The 14,780-nt window shown below is 47.9% G+C and overlaps 1 protein-coding gene across 1 annotated transcript in view; it reads left to right on the forward strand.

Annotated features, from left to right (window-relative positions):
• The window catches only part of TNIK (TRAF2 and NCK interacting kinase), a gene marked incomplete at its 5' end in the record, with an annotated part of 74,660 nt that overhangs the window by 48,599 nt on the left and 11,281 nt on the right, over positions 1 to 14,780 (forward strand). Inside the window, 6 exons of the mRNA XM_008936123.1 lie at positions 392 to 555; positions 1,659 to 1,756; positions 2,485 to 2,508; positions 5,991 to 6,175; positions 9,130 to 9,256; positions 11,960 to 12,124. Coding sequence (XP_008934371.1) covers positions 392 to 555; positions 1,659 to 1,756; positions 2,485 to 2,508; positions 5,991 to 6,175; positions 9,130 to 9,256; positions 11,960 to 12,124 — 763 coding nt within the window. The remainder of the gene's footprint in view (positions 1 to 391; positions 556 to 1,658; positions 1,757 to 2,484; positions 2,509 to 5,990; positions 6,176 to 9,129; positions 9,257 to 11,959; positions 12,125 to 14,780) is intronic.

The raw sequence follows: 14,780 nt of genomic DNA on the forward strand, positions 1-14,780 counted from the left end.
CCCTGCTGTTATGATGAGTACCCGTGGTTAATTGGGTAACTCCAGCACCGCACATCAACAGGCTGAAAGGGAGCTTTGAGCAAAAAACCTTTTGAATGTTGCTAAATTGTGCAAAATAAAGAGTAGAAAGCTTCTCTAGCCAATTTTCTGTCATGGTTGTGGGTGCACCTCCATAAAGATGTTCAAGTGCTTAATTCTACATAGTCTGTCAGTGGAGCTTGCAGGCTCAGTAGAGCTTCAGAAGAGAAGACCTTAACAGAGGAGGTGTACCTCAACAGAGGAGGTGTCTCCTCACCTTTGCAGCTGTCCCTGTCACTGTGGGAAGGATCTGAAGCCTCGGAGGCACATGTGACACCCGCTGATGGTGCCCCTCTGTTTTGTGCTCTTGCAGCAACCCAGACCTGAGGAGGACAGAGCCCATCGTGGAGAGCCCGCTGCAGAGGACCAGCAGCGGCAGCTCCTCCAGTTCCAGCACTCCCAGCTCCCAGCCCAGCTCCCAGGGAGGGTCCCAGCCTGGCTCCCAGGCTGGCTCCAGCGAGAGGAACAGAGTCAGAGGTGAGGTGCTTGGAGGCATCCCTTAGCACCGGGCTCTCTGATCTCATGGGTGTTTTCTGAAAAATTACAAAACGGAAGGGTCCATCATTTCTGCTGTACTTCTGTGGCCGGCTGGCCTCCTTGCAGACAGAGATGCCAACATTCCCTTTGCCCAGGATCCTGGTGTAGGGTGCGCAGGGCATCATGCACAGTGCCAGGTAGCTTGGACAAAAGGAGATGAGGTTTATGCTTTAGATTAAAAATAAAAAACAACTAATGTGCTTCCTGTCTCCATCGACCCAAGCTCACTTCTGTGATAGCTTCTTTGGGAGGCTGTTTCACTTTGGATATATAATATTTTTTTGGTTGAAGCTTCATATTCGTGCAAAGCCTGAGATGGTAGCAGAGGAGTGAATTAGCCCATAAGAAGCTTTCTCTAAAAATGCTTTCACCAGACAGCCGTGCTGACACTGAGTTTATGTTCCTAGCCAAATCGTTTCCTCTCATCTTAGAGCCACTCATAAAGATATTCCATATCCCCGTTTAATCGCAGTAGGGGCTGCTGAAGCACATACAACCCGTACATCTGCATTTCTGGCACAGCCCTGCAGCATAAATCCCCAGGGCTGGAGTGCATTAAAACAAATGCTGCCTCCATGCTTTGAATTTTTTATCACTTGGCCATAAGATGACATGTCTGTTGTTGAAATCATCCCTGCTCTAGGTAGTCGATAAAAAAAGTTTATCACCAATTGTCCTTCTTGGTTTGGTTTTTACTAGTGAGGAATTCTGTGACAGGTAACATCCTAGGAACATCAGATGCTGCAGAGCTTTTCATTTACCATGTGCCCTGCTCTTTTCCAAAGTGAGTTTGTTTCTCTAGTAGAAAAAATGGCAGTAACACTGTGAGACGGCTGTCAGCAGGGTCTGGGCTGGGTTATGGCTTCTGCTGTGTTGATGGAGACTTGTTGAAGCGACAGACAAGCAGAGAGGAGCAGGAGGGTTCCTTCTAGAGGACAGAAGCAAAGCGATGGCAAAGCCCGTGCCTGTCCTGGGCAGCAGGATGCAGTGACAGCTTTCAGCAGCGTTTTAATTCCCGCTCTCTCCGTTTGCCTTTCGCCCAGGGAACGCCAAGCCCGAAGGGTCCCCCGTGCTCTCCCATGAGCCTGCCAAGGTAAAGCAGGAAGACAACAGGGACGTGACGCGACCGAGCCGACCCGCTGTGAGTCTTTAATTCCTTCCCGTGGGAATGCTGCTAGCTGGCTTGGCCACGTTGCCCTTTGGTGTGGTAGCCCAACTGTGGGGACCCCAGAAAAGAGGCTGGTACCGTCGCTTCTCCAGCGGGGAGACTGGAAAGCGGCGGTATGGCGAGAGCCCGTGGGAGATGGGAATGCTTAAGAGAGTGCATGAGTTTTTATGAGAAGCCCAAGTCTAAGGGAAAGCACTTAAGCCTGTGTTTCCACGTGAAGCAGATGCTTAAGGGCTTCGCTAGCTTGGGCGTAGCGGTTGCCAGTGGCACATTGTTGTGTTCCGTGCTGCATGTCCCCTCGCAGCAGCCCGGCGGAGGGACACTCTGCTCGGGAGGGCTGGGTGACCACCCCCAGCAGCCTTCACAGCTTAAAACCGAACCTGGCGGTGGTCTCTGTACGCTCCCGTGTTATTACTCTGAGCAAACTCTCAGCCAAAGTGTTTCTGCCTGGTTTAATGCTGTTGACATTTATATTTTAAAACTGCAGAGTTGGCCTAATAACAAAATGAATTTCCACTGCTTCTTTTTTTGAATGTATATTAATGTTTTGTTGATGATGATGTGTTGTTTTTTTTTTCTCTACACTCCACAGCGTTGAGCTAACAATTCTAATTTTATTTCTAACCTGCTTGCCCTTCCTCTGGCTTTTTCCTGTCCCGATCTGTTTCCTCTGATGCTGATTATTCTTCCTTTACCCACAGAGCTATAAGAAAGCTATAGATGAGGTTAGTGATATCTTTTCTCAGCGGGTCATGGCTATGCAAGGTTGACTAGTTAGCGCTTAATCTCAAGCCACGTTTTCTTGGTGCTGATGCTGAAAAAGGTGGCAATGCGATCCTGGGTCAGCCGGGAGACCCCCACGGGTTGCGTTTTGGCGTGGGGAGCCTGCCCGTGGGGAGGGGAGCGGCACTGCCGGCACCTTCTGCTCAGCCCCGGGCTGCCCGAGACCCGCCGGCTGGCACAGAGGCGAGAAGCTCCCCGACGCTGAGGCACAGAGTGAGGGCTGCTGCCCTTGTCGGGGGCATTTGAAAGAGGAGGAGCGAGAGTTGGAAGTTTCTGGTGCCGGTGGAGGTGGTCCGGGCAGCCCGCGCCGGTCGCCGCATTCTGCTCCCAGCTACAGCCCGCGGCCCCCACGGATTTCCATGGGGCCATCCAGCGCTGTTTGAAGTGAATTTTAAGCCTAATTGGAATGGAGGAGCTTGGCAAATGCGGTGGGTAATTCGTCCTCATGGACAAGGCCAGCAGCTGTCAGTCAGCGGAGCCCCCTCAGGTGTTGATAGGCAATGCTGGTCTTCATCCATCCTCTTATAAAAGCAAGAGTCCGGAATTACACCTTTTTCACCACATGATAAAATGTGCCTGCATCAGGTGATGGTGAATGTTTGTATGCTTATGGGAAAAGCCCAAACACTCCAGGTTGAGCATTTGACTTGCCTCACACACGCATCACTGTGTACACGCTGCTGATACTGAGAACTGCAGGGCTGTAATGGAAGGCACTGATATCAGTGATCTCTCCTGCAGCCTCTTTCCTCTAAAAATAGAAGATGTGCTGGCTAGTTATCTTGTTGCCTTGGATAAAACATGAGCAATGCATTTTGTCTAATGAGGTGCTTTGTTAAGAAAAAAGCATATAAATCAATGTCTAAATCGAGGCAGCGTGTGTGCTAATTCAAGTTCAATGAGCTGTGTGATTTTGGAAACCAATCTGATTTGATTCCAGCAAATATTAAATCTTAAAGAAGCCTTTGTAATTAAAAGTAATTAAGGAGCACTGATATTGCTAACTTCAGTATTATGCCACCCTCAGTAATAACATTTCATCCACATGTGGAATTGCAGAGCATTTTCTAGTTGTCAGATTGTTTTTGGTCCAAGAGCAACTCAGTGAAGCTCTTTAATCCTACAAAGTGCTTATTACTTAGAGAAGATGATAGCATCAAAGAATTAACCATCCCAAGGCAAAGCTGTAGCTAGGAAATACCAGTTGTCTGATGATTCCATCTGGGAGTACTATTGCTGTTCTAACTTCCAAATTAGTTATTAAAAACTAATTAAGCTGATTTTTAAAATACTTGACTGTCTTCTCATGATGACCAGAGAAGGCTGATAGGGTGGCTTGAAGCCTGTTAGAATTGGAAGGTGGAAATAAGAAGGAATATTCACATTCTGGATGCAGTCCCAGTCCTACAGTGCAGGAAGTCCAGCTGCAATTTTAAGAGGCTCTTACACAGCCTTAAAATCCTTCTCAAAATTGTGAAGTCTCTAATCCAACTCAAAAAGCAAGTTCTCAATAAAGAGCATACTTTATACTCTAAATGGAAAGGATTGTAAAGCTGTTGAAATCATCACTGATTCTTATTTAGGAAAAGAAACAATCAGATCATAGAAGCTGCTACAGCGCTAATTAAAATAATTAGCTGTCTTGACGGCAGATTTGACTGTATTTCAATCCCAAACATACTGGGATCAAAAATAAACTCTTGAAATACCACATTCCCTCTTTAATCATAATCAAGAACCCTTTTTTAAAGGTACAGAGAGCATTTGGAGAGGGATCTATAATACCCATCACAGGTACCTGCTGTGGAGCAGGGATTGATCCTTGGTTTTTTTGTTTTTTTTTAAAGAGGGCTTTTTTTGGTATACTAATATCTGTAGGTCTGCTGCAAAGCTCTCTGATGTCCATGGGAGTCTCTCCTCCCCATTAGAAGGCAGGCAGGGCAGTGGCGGGAGCGGAATGCGGGAGCAGAATGTGGGAGCAGAATGTCCCACTGTCCACTGGCGGGAGCCCGCTGGGAGGTATGGGGCATCAATAACCAAAGTACAAGTCGCTTGCAAAATATTCCTGCTTCACAATGCCAAAACAAAACCGGGTTTGCATCTCGGCCAGAGAGGTTTTCCATCGTTCTCCTTCACATCTCAACGGGATAGATTGTTAAGAGCTCCCTTTGCTAATTAATGTTGCCGTAGTCGCCCTGCTGGAACGGTAAACTGGAAATGCAGTAAATGAGAGTGTGGCCGTAAGACAATTGTGGAATTTAGTCTTTTTCAATGAGTTTCTTTCTCCCTAATCCTTTATCTCTGACCGAATGCACTGATGGCTACCTCGGTCACTAATATAGGGAGAAATGGTAAGACTGACAATTTGCGATGCTTTGTTCGTCATGTGCATGTCTTGTGCAACAGAGTTCTCTAACCCATTCTAATTCGAGCTCTCATGCTTTTCTGCCCTACTGCTTCCCCCTGCATTGCTATAAAAGCATGTAAGATAACAAACAGTCTCTTTACTACACGGTGCCTGCCATGTTCCTTGTTTTGAAGCAGTGTCTATTTTATATGACTGTCAGGTCTGAGACCTCATCAAAGTCATGGTAAACTGAAAAATTCTTACTAGGCTTTGGGACTGCTCCTACCTTTTTTCTTGTTTCATTATTTTTGGTTTTGTTTTTTATTTGGGTTTTTTTTTTTTCCCCTTAGCTTGTAGGCTGCCACATTTCACATAAAGTGCTTAATGGGTCCCACTGAGGGATATTTTTTTGTTGTTTTTAATTAATTTATTTATTTATTCTTGATCGTGTGGCTGACTCAGAGCTGTGACTCCAAAGTCTGGCTGAGCTGGGCGCTTCTCCTCGTGCTCCTCACTGCCTTTCGGCAGCTGCCCGACAGTGGGCACTCGCCACGGAAGCAGCTCTGGACGTGGGGATTGCACCACTCCATGGGAGACGCTGTCATTGCTTCCTTCCCAAATGCATTTATTACAGAATAAATACAATTACGGGGTCTCTTTGAGAAGTTGGAAAGAAGAGAACACCCTGCAGGAGAAATTCTCTGAGCCAATCTTTGAAATGATGTTTTCCAGTTTACTATGATGGTGACTGAACTTCACCTTTTCCAACAAATATAGTTTTGTCGTGTATATACATATAAGTGTGTGTATATATATGCACATACACGTTCCAAACAGAAAAAGAAGAGGTTGGCTATTGATTTTTCAGTGAGCGTAAATCAGTTTTGTTTTGTTTAATAAATGCTACATGCTACAAACATTGTCTTACGTTCGTCTCATGTTTGTAACGACTCTGTAAAGCTAATTCTCGTTGCTTGTGCTGTTAGCATTGGCTTTTGAAGAGATGTATGTGACCTTCTCCTCGCTTTAAATGTAATAGCCATTGCTTTCTTCTTTTCTTGCCCCCATTCCCTTTAGGATCTGACGGCCTTAGCCAAAGAGTTGAGGGAGCTGCGCATCGAAGAAACCAATCGCCCCCTGAAGAAGGTGACAGACTACTCCTCCTCCAGCGAGGAGTCGGAAAGCAGCGAGGAGGAGGAGGAGGATGGGGAGAATGAGACACATGATGGGACCGTGCCTGTCAGTGACATCCCACGGCTTATGTAAGAAGCACTTTCTGTCAGTGGGGCAGCTGTTGAGGCCGTGGCGTGTCTTGGGCTGGAGGAGCAGTAGCTGTGATACGGGGCATGTCCCAGGTGTGTCGGTCTTTGGTGGCTGCCGCTGGGAGTGGGGTCATGGTTGTGAGGGATAATTTAATCTGATGAGTCCTTTTCCTGGTCCAGACTAGTTGCACTTAATGGCTAAAACAGAGTTATTTCCAGTGCACATTCAGGGAACTTGGACTCCAAGCTGACGGACTCGTTCCTGCCGATGAACAGAGTTTTTTGCCAGACTGGACCTGGCCTCATCCACACCTTGGGTCCTGCCCATGGGGTTGGTGTGTTAAAGCTCTGCCTGCTCCTGAGCCTGGTCTTGCCCCAAACCAGGCCGTGCTGAATCACAGTACTTGGTGGCCTGCCCAGTGCCAACTGGTAGAGCCAGAATTACAATTCTGAATCTTTGTCTTTGGTTTATGTCCTTGGCTCAGTCACTGTGCAGGCAGCAAAACATGGTGGGCTCTGGGGGCTCTCTGCCTTTCAGTGGGGTCTGACCCCTGCCACTTTGAATCCACAGAGGAGTTACGGGAAGGCTTTAGGGGGTCATTTGTGGTTTAATCAGTTAATTTCCATTCTGCTAAATGAATTATCAATGGATATAGGTGTACCTTGCTTCATAGTGGTTGGGCACTGAGCAGCAAGGAGATCTAGGTGGTCCGTTTTACACAGAGTGCCAGGCTTCTGGTTTGGAGCTTCCTTGCAGCAGCAGAAGAAAAATCACAGCTGTTGGAATTCTTTGGAGACAATCAAGAGACAGAGGGATATCTGTGAATGTGCAGCAGTTGGATGGGCAGTCATGTGTCCAAGAAGGAGCTTCAGGCTGCTCGCAGAAGAAGAGTTTAATCAGGAGCGGTTAATCTGTACTGACATCCTTCCACCAAATTCCTTGGGCTTGACACAGCACTCCTCAGTGGATAAAGTACCTCTATGAACCGTCTGCAGCCAGATGTGTTGGATGACAGGCATGGTGCTGAGGTGGATGTCTCTAACCCACCACTTGCCCATAATGTCCTGTTGATGAGCATGCCCCAGAGACTGACCATGGAGATGCAAACCCTTGGTGTCACAGTGAGGTGGCAGAAGCTCTGTCTGTATCTGAGCTTCACGGGTATCTGCAAGCATGGCTGCATGCTGTGTCTGGGGATGCAAGCAGATGCTGGGCTTTCCACTTTCATTTCACAAAGCTATCTTAACTCAAGTTTGGACTAGATGTAGTTGGGTATTTTTCTGTTAAACCTGCATTTTTCCTATGTTCAGTATTTTTTATTAGAAACTGGCACCAAGAAAGCATCTTGTCTTCTCCTCCACCTTCCAAGTGATCTTTGTATAACCCTTTTATAAACATCCTCCTTGAGCACTGGGGAGCTCTTCATTCCAGCTCAGACCAGGTCTCTCCTGCTGTGGGATAAGCCCATCCATCACTTTGCGTCCCAGAGCATAGGAGGGGCCATTTACTTCTTCCACCTCTGTGGATACCTTTTCTCCATCTGGAAGCTATGGTGACTCCCTTCAGCTACCTCTCCTCCGAGCTGGGCAGGCCAGCTCTTGCTCGTGTCCAGGAATTTTGTGCAGGGTGGCATGGAAACTGCATGCTGATGAAATTTGGAATGCCAGGTCTATCACAGCCATTCACACACCTACCTTATGGTCTCAGAATTAATATAACCTCCTTTGTCTCTATTTTCATATTTCTAAAACTGGAATTAATATGTTATTTTTCTCACCATTTGATGGTGTTGAAAAGCTAATGGTAGGAAGGTGTGAGCTCCTCGAGTGAAAGGTGCTGCAGAATTATGGCCTGCTGTTGTTTGGAGTGCTTTGGTCATGTCTGTCTGGTCGTACATTTGATATGATGCAGACAAGGATCCATCATCAGGCCAGTCCCACCTTGGGGTCCCCTACATTGGACCAGTAGCCCCCTTGGATTAATGCAGGTTTACTTTGGCTTTTTCACGCTACCAGGCTCCCTCATGAGCCTCTGGATACCGACAAGGGAGTGTGCACTGGGATGACAACTTAAAGAGTGAATTACTTCAGACTGATAGTAAAGAGTGAATTACTTCAGACTGATGGAAAGAACTGGCCTGTGTGGCTTTCAAATGCAAAGTAGCAGGTCTCATTGGCAACATCTTCCTAGCCACCTCTGGCATTCTCCAGCACACAGGCAGGGCTGGGTAATCCAGAGGCACTTCACCGTTTGCTTTTGGGTTTGTTTGAATTATATTTAAGCAGCTGATCTGCTAAGAACGTAATAATAAAGTCCCAGTGGCTGCTCACTACCTGCAACATCCACTCTCAGACAGTCCTAAAAATTCATGTGCATGAAAATAAATTCCAGCCTTTCTCTCAAGATGGGAGCACAGAAATAAACTCAAGGTAAAGTCATGGATTAGAGCTACTTCTTCACCTGGAGAGCAGCAGAGAGGTGCAGGACACAAGCTGTACTCCTGCCTGTGCCTTCTCCAAACACCATCCCCTCCCTTCTTGTCTTTTGTCTTCGGTGCTCTGATGCCCTGGTCCCTTTTCAGAGGTTGAGATGGAGAACAAAGGGAGTGAATTATTTTTTATAAAACTATCTTAAGTAGAAAAAGTGATGTAAGGTACAGTGGGAGTGCAGCTCCTCATTACCTGTCCATCAGTGCTCCTCTCAGGGCACCCAGGGATGAGAAAGACCCTTCTCTTTGGTCTCCGTGCTCTATCTGTAGTGTATCAACCTGACCCTGGTCCTGTATTTCCAACAACTTCATTTCCTTATATATTGTGTGGGTATATTTTCTAATTTTGTTTTCTGTGAGATAGAAAGTCTCACCCTGGTTGAAACAACAGTATATTCAAGGATTTTTTCACCTAGTTCACGAAAGGAAATACTCACCATTAATACTTCTCCACTCTGTCCTCAGACCCACAGGAATTCCTGGGAGCAATGAGCCGTACAGCCTGGGAATGGTGACAACCCACGGGCTAGAGACTTCCCATGCAGATACGTTTAGCAATATTTCAAGGGAAGGGACTTTAATGGTGAGGGAGGTAAGTCATCATACCAATATTTCCCTGGAGCATCTTCAGGAGGTTTTGCCCATGTAAGCACAAAAACTCACAGTGCTGTGTGTCCGGAACACAAAATGACTGAGTAAATTGTGCTCGTTAGTGCTCTTGTTAATACAATTTACACTCTGGAGCAAATGTGACAAGGGCAAATGTTTCTCAGAACTACAAACAGCAGTGAATAGTGGTGCCAGGGCACGGCAGGAAGGATGCTCATACAAATGACTCTGCTGTAATCCCACAGTACCTCCAAGCAAGAAGTGTTCTCTTCAGTTTGCAGCACTTAGTTACTATAGCTGGAACCTGGCCCAGAGCATCCCCAGCCTTTGCCACCGTGTAACCATCAGATGTGTGTGGTATTTGTAGAGCATTTGGAGGCTTCTACCAGGGGCTGGTCCTGCTCAGGGAGGGCCGAGCCCCCCACCCCACCAGCCAGCCCGTCCTGTGCTCGCCTAGCAGGCTGCCTGTGGGGGGCTCTGGGTATTCCACATGGATCTGAGTTCCCATCCCCAGCATTGCAGAGGTAAGGCTGTGGTGGAGCAGTTCTGATGGACATGGCCAACCATATCCTGGGCTGCATCAGAAGAAGTGTGACCAGCACGTCAAGGGAGGTGATTATGCCTCTCTGCTCTGCTCTGGTGAGACCCCACCTGGAGTGCTATGTCTAGCTCTGGGGTCCCCAGCATAAGAAAGACATGGATCTGTTGCAGCAGGTCCAGAGGAGGCCACAGAAATGATCAGGGGGCTGGAAGCCCTCTGCTGGGAGGAGAGGCTGAGAGAGCTGGGGTGGTTCAGCCTGGAGAAGAGAAGGCTCCAGGGAGACCTTACTGCAGTTTTCTAGTACCTAAAGGCAGCCTACAGAAAAGATGGAGAGGAACTTTCTACAAGGACATGTAGTGATAGGACAAGGAATAATGGCTTTAAACTGGAAGAGGGTAAATTTAGATTAGATGGAAGAAAGAAATTCGTCACTGTGAGGGTGGTGAGAGACTAGAACAGGTTGCCCCAGGAAGTTGTGGATGTCCCTTCCTTGGAAGTGTTGAAGACCAAGTTGGATGGGGCTTTGAGCAGCCTGATCTAGTGGAAGGTGCAGGGGGGTTGGAGCTAGACAATCTTTGAGGTCCCTTCCAGCGCAAACTATTCTACAACTCTGTGAGAGTGCTGCAGCAGCAGGGCAGAGGAGTCACATACAGTTGGCTGTGGAAGATCTCCCCCAGTGTTTCTCAGTTTCCCAGTTGCTGGCACGTGCTGGTGATGCTGCTGGAAACGCAGATGGGAAGCAGATCTGCTGGTGAGGGGGCAGGAGGCTCTGGCAGTTAGTAAGACAGGCGAGTCGCTCTCCTGCCAGAATGTAAAGGAGGTAGATGGGACAGAAGGAGGGAGGGGAGTTGGGAGTCAGGAGCCCTAAAGGAGGAATGTTTAGATCAAATGCAAACTAGACTTGAGCAGCATTTTAATTCTCAATTCCATTTATATAAAATACATATGAACGAGAAAAAAAACAGAATGTGACTTTGAAAGAGAAGAATGAGTTAGCAAAAGCAGTCACAGCGTGTTTGCTGCCTTTCTCCACCAGTTCTGGAGGTGGGTAGCAGTGTACAGTCCACCTCCTCCCTTGCTGGCCTGGAGCTGTTCAGAGCAGGGGTCCCTGCAGCCTTGTGGCAGGAAGGGGGATGTGGTTGAGCAGGAGAACAAGTCACTGCTGGAACAGGCAACAGTTTCTCCAGGTGGGCTGGGCGTCAAGCATCACCTCTGTAAAACACCTGTCATGCCAGCAAGACTGTATGACAAAACCAGTGATTCAGAAGGGTTCACAAGCCACAGGTGAGACAAGCAGCTGGGAAACCCCTCTGGGAGGAGGGAGCATGATAAGAAACCCAAACCACCCCTGTAGCTGGAAAACAGGCTGGCTGGGGTCACTGGGCTTTGGCCAAAGGGCTTCTCGCTCTTTGGTGGGATGGCAAGGTGCTTGAAGGTGATGGTTAATGAGTGTCAAAAAAGCAATGTTGTCAGGACCAGTGGGAAACTTGGTGAGCCTGTTCAGAAGTTTTCCACTCATCCCAGTGAATGGGCAAGTCTCTGTGATAGTCTCATTGATGTGCTCCAGGCAGGTGGGATTCATCCAAATGGCAAATGCCTCAAAATGCTAAGCAGGGAAGGGAGAAACTTCCCGGAACCTGCCTTGCAGGAGGTACCTCAGGGTACCTCAGGGCTGTTCACTGCTGGTTTGGGTCACAGAAACATGCGTCGGGGCCCACGTTGGCATTTGCAGTCGGGCTGCTCTGCAAAGCTGTGCAGGCTAACGCTGCTCCAGGGGTCGGATTCTGCCCGTGGGAGGAGAGCTGGCCATGGGGTTTGCACCCATGGTGGCAAGAGCAGAATCTGTCCTGCGTTCCTTGTCTCCAAAGGACAGTGACCAGGCTTCTCTCGCTGTAACGTGGCTAATTATTCTGTATTGACTTTGTGATTAATCCTGTCTTTATTTCTTCTGGGGTGGGGGGTTTGAATTGCTGCTTGCCAGATTGCATGGGGGTGGAGACAGAGAGGGTCCTTCTCCTGCACTCCCTCTGGGAACGGGGTGGGGACTGCCAGCGACTTGGTTTTGTTTGGTTGGTTTTTTTTCTCTCCTTTTTCTCTTCCCCCCTCCCCCTTTCTCTTTCTTCCTCACACCTTGTGTCTCTGCAGACCTCTGGTGAAAAAAAGCGTTCTGGCCACGCAGCCAGCAATGGCTTTGCAGGTCACATCAATCTCCCTGACCTGGTGCAGCAAAGCCACTCGCCGGCGGGCACGCCGACCGAGGCCCTGGGGCGAGTCTCCACGCATGCGCAGGACATGGACTCGGTGCCTGAAGTAGGTGGTGGGGGGCTCCTCTTCCTCCTTTGCATCGCTTTCAACAAGTATTAACATCTCTGCCCCAAGGAAGGGACTTTCCTCCTTTCCTCCCTGGCTTCCTTGGCTCTTGTCTCTCTTTCTGGCCTGTGGGGGTGAGTGTAGTGGGGATAGGAGGAAATCTAATGGGTCTGTGGTGGATGGCAGAAAGGTAGATTAGGTCTTCTCTCGAGCCCGCCAGCTGGAGTGTTGGCGATGATGGCTTGAATGCTGCCAACTGATGTGAAACCCCCTTTGTTTGACACATAGAAATACAAGAAAAATACAAGAGCTAGTGATGCTATTAACTTCAACCAGGCCCAGCTTCCCCCTGTGCAGTCTCTGATATTTAGCATGGCTTTTTGAGTCATGTCAGTGAAAACAAAGCATCCAGAAAAAAATTCTGGATAGTTCTTCAGACTAGAAAAAATCTGCACACCTTTAAAACTGTGTGTTTCCTGTCACAGCTCCCTGGTAGCTGTTTTACAGGGGCATGATTGAACATTAACATTGTATAAGGTGTAAAAAGCCCTAGAAAGTACAAGATGTGACATGTGAGACAAACAGAATGTCCTGCTTACCATCACCAGCTGTGGAACCAAGCACAGTTCTCTGTTTTCCCAGGAGAAATCAACCCATTTGGTGATAAATAAGCTATTTTATTTCATTTTTTTCTTCTCATTTTGTTGGTTGTACATCAAAAGTTCTGTCATTGTACTCTCTTTCATAGGAATGACATGCTCATTTTATGGTGTACTTTTACTAGCAGTACAAAAACAAAAATTGCTTGGAATTGGGCATTGATAAAAAGTAAGAACAGATGGTGTGTGACCTGACTTCAAGGTTTTCTCTGTTTCCTTGTTGCCTGTAAAAGCAGTGATGAGAGAGCTGATCCTGAATGTAACACCTTCCACGGTCATCCCAGGACAAAGATGGGCAAGGATTGGATTCAGACGTATTCATTTATAGCATAGCAACCATGAAAATCTTTTCCATTTCTAAAACTGCATTTTTAGGGCTGACTGAGCCAGGAGTGGGTGTGAGTGGAAGCTTGGGGATTTAGTTTGCAGGTTTCCAGGTGACTCATGGTGCTGCGAGTGAAAAGAAGGAAGCCAGCAGGACCTAACCCTGCAGCTTGATGCTGCCTTCATGAGCCACCATGGAGGTTTATAGGTGGTTGAAGACGACCTGGAGAAAGATGAGGTCTTAATATTTAAATGATGGACTTGGAAGGTATTAAAATGCCCATTTCTTAGGGGAATACCTGAATCTGAGCAAAGAGAATCGCTTGGTGCATTGGGATTGAGGGCTTTCTTCATCATTCATTTGTCAGAAAGCACCTGGTTCTCAGCTGGAAAGCATCCCTCCAAACACTGAATTTTTCGCCTCCTTGAATTGTTGGCGTTTTATGGAAAAGGCATCCAGCACAGGGAGAAATGTCTGTATTCCTTGGATGTGGCAGAAGCACGAAGCAGCGCACGTAGCTGCCACGGTGGCACAAAGAGGGCCGTGCTGTGTGTGAAACTGCGGCGTCTGTTCTGCAGCCTTCCCTGCCTCAGGCTGTGACTCCCTCCACAGGTCTCAGTTGCCATGTACTTTTTGGAAATCCATCCCGTTTCTATAGAAACAGGAGGGCTGTCAGGGGAGCAGAGACAGAGAGAAGCTGGATGCACAGCAGGGTGTTGGCAGGCACAGGGCATGGATGCCATCCCAAAAATGTTTGGAAAGCCCCAAACCATGAGGGCGCCCCCACATCCAATGGGTTTTTGCCCCTAAATCTTTTTGTGACCTGCTGGAGGACAGGTATAAGCCCAGCCCGGTTATGGTGCAGATGTTGCTGCTCAGCAAGGGGGGAAGTCACAGCACTGACTCCCCATGAAAGGATTTCCTTGTGCTTGGCAGAGGGGATCTAGAGCACAGGTCTTGTGAGGAGCAGCTGGGGGGCCTGGGGGTGTTCAGCCTGGAGAAAAGGAGGCTCGGGGGAGACCGATTCTGTGATTCTAAGGTTTTTACCTTGTCATCTGTCTTAACAAAGCAATAGCTTTAAAAAGAAAACAACATGACGTGGCATTTTGTTCCTCCTCAGGTTCCCTTGGGAAGGTACTGGCTCCTTGATTCCCCATGATACTTTCAGGTTAAGTTCTGTTAGCGTAGAAATGGCCCTTTCTGCAGTCCCACTTGAGATTTAAAACACTTCACTGACATGGCAAGTGACCCGTGCGTGTCATCCTTAAGAGATGTGCTGAAGAACAGACTTTGGGGGAGATGGAGCAATGTCAGGGATGCCATCTTCTGAGCAGCTGGAGTATCCCAAGGCATTTTCAGACACCCACTGTCCAGAAGCTCTCCCTAAAGCACCACACAGCTCAGCCCAGGCCTTCCTCACTTCCAGCACCTCCCAAAACTGGAGCAGCCAGATGTTCTGAGGGGCTTTGCTGGGTCCTGCCCCTGGGGGAGGTGAGAGGACCAAAGACAACATCCCAGCAGAAGGAAAAACAGGTGTTTTGCTAAAGAACTGACTGTTCCTACTTTCCCAGGGACATCAGTCATTTGGGCTTAGCCCAGAAAACCTCTAGATGACAGGCAGCAAAAGCAGAGTGGATCTAAGGCTGTATGAGCTCTCCTGCTGACAGAGGTC

This window comes from Merops nubicus, unplaced genomic scaffold (assembly GCF_000691845.1).
Source record: "Merops nubicus isolate BGI_N331 unplaced genomic scaffold, ASM69184v1 scaffold3442, whole genome shotgun sequence".
In the NCBI taxonomy this organism is placed as follows: domain Eukaryota; kingdom Metazoa; phylum Chordata; class Aves; order Coraciiformes; family Meropidae; genus Merops; species Merops nubicus.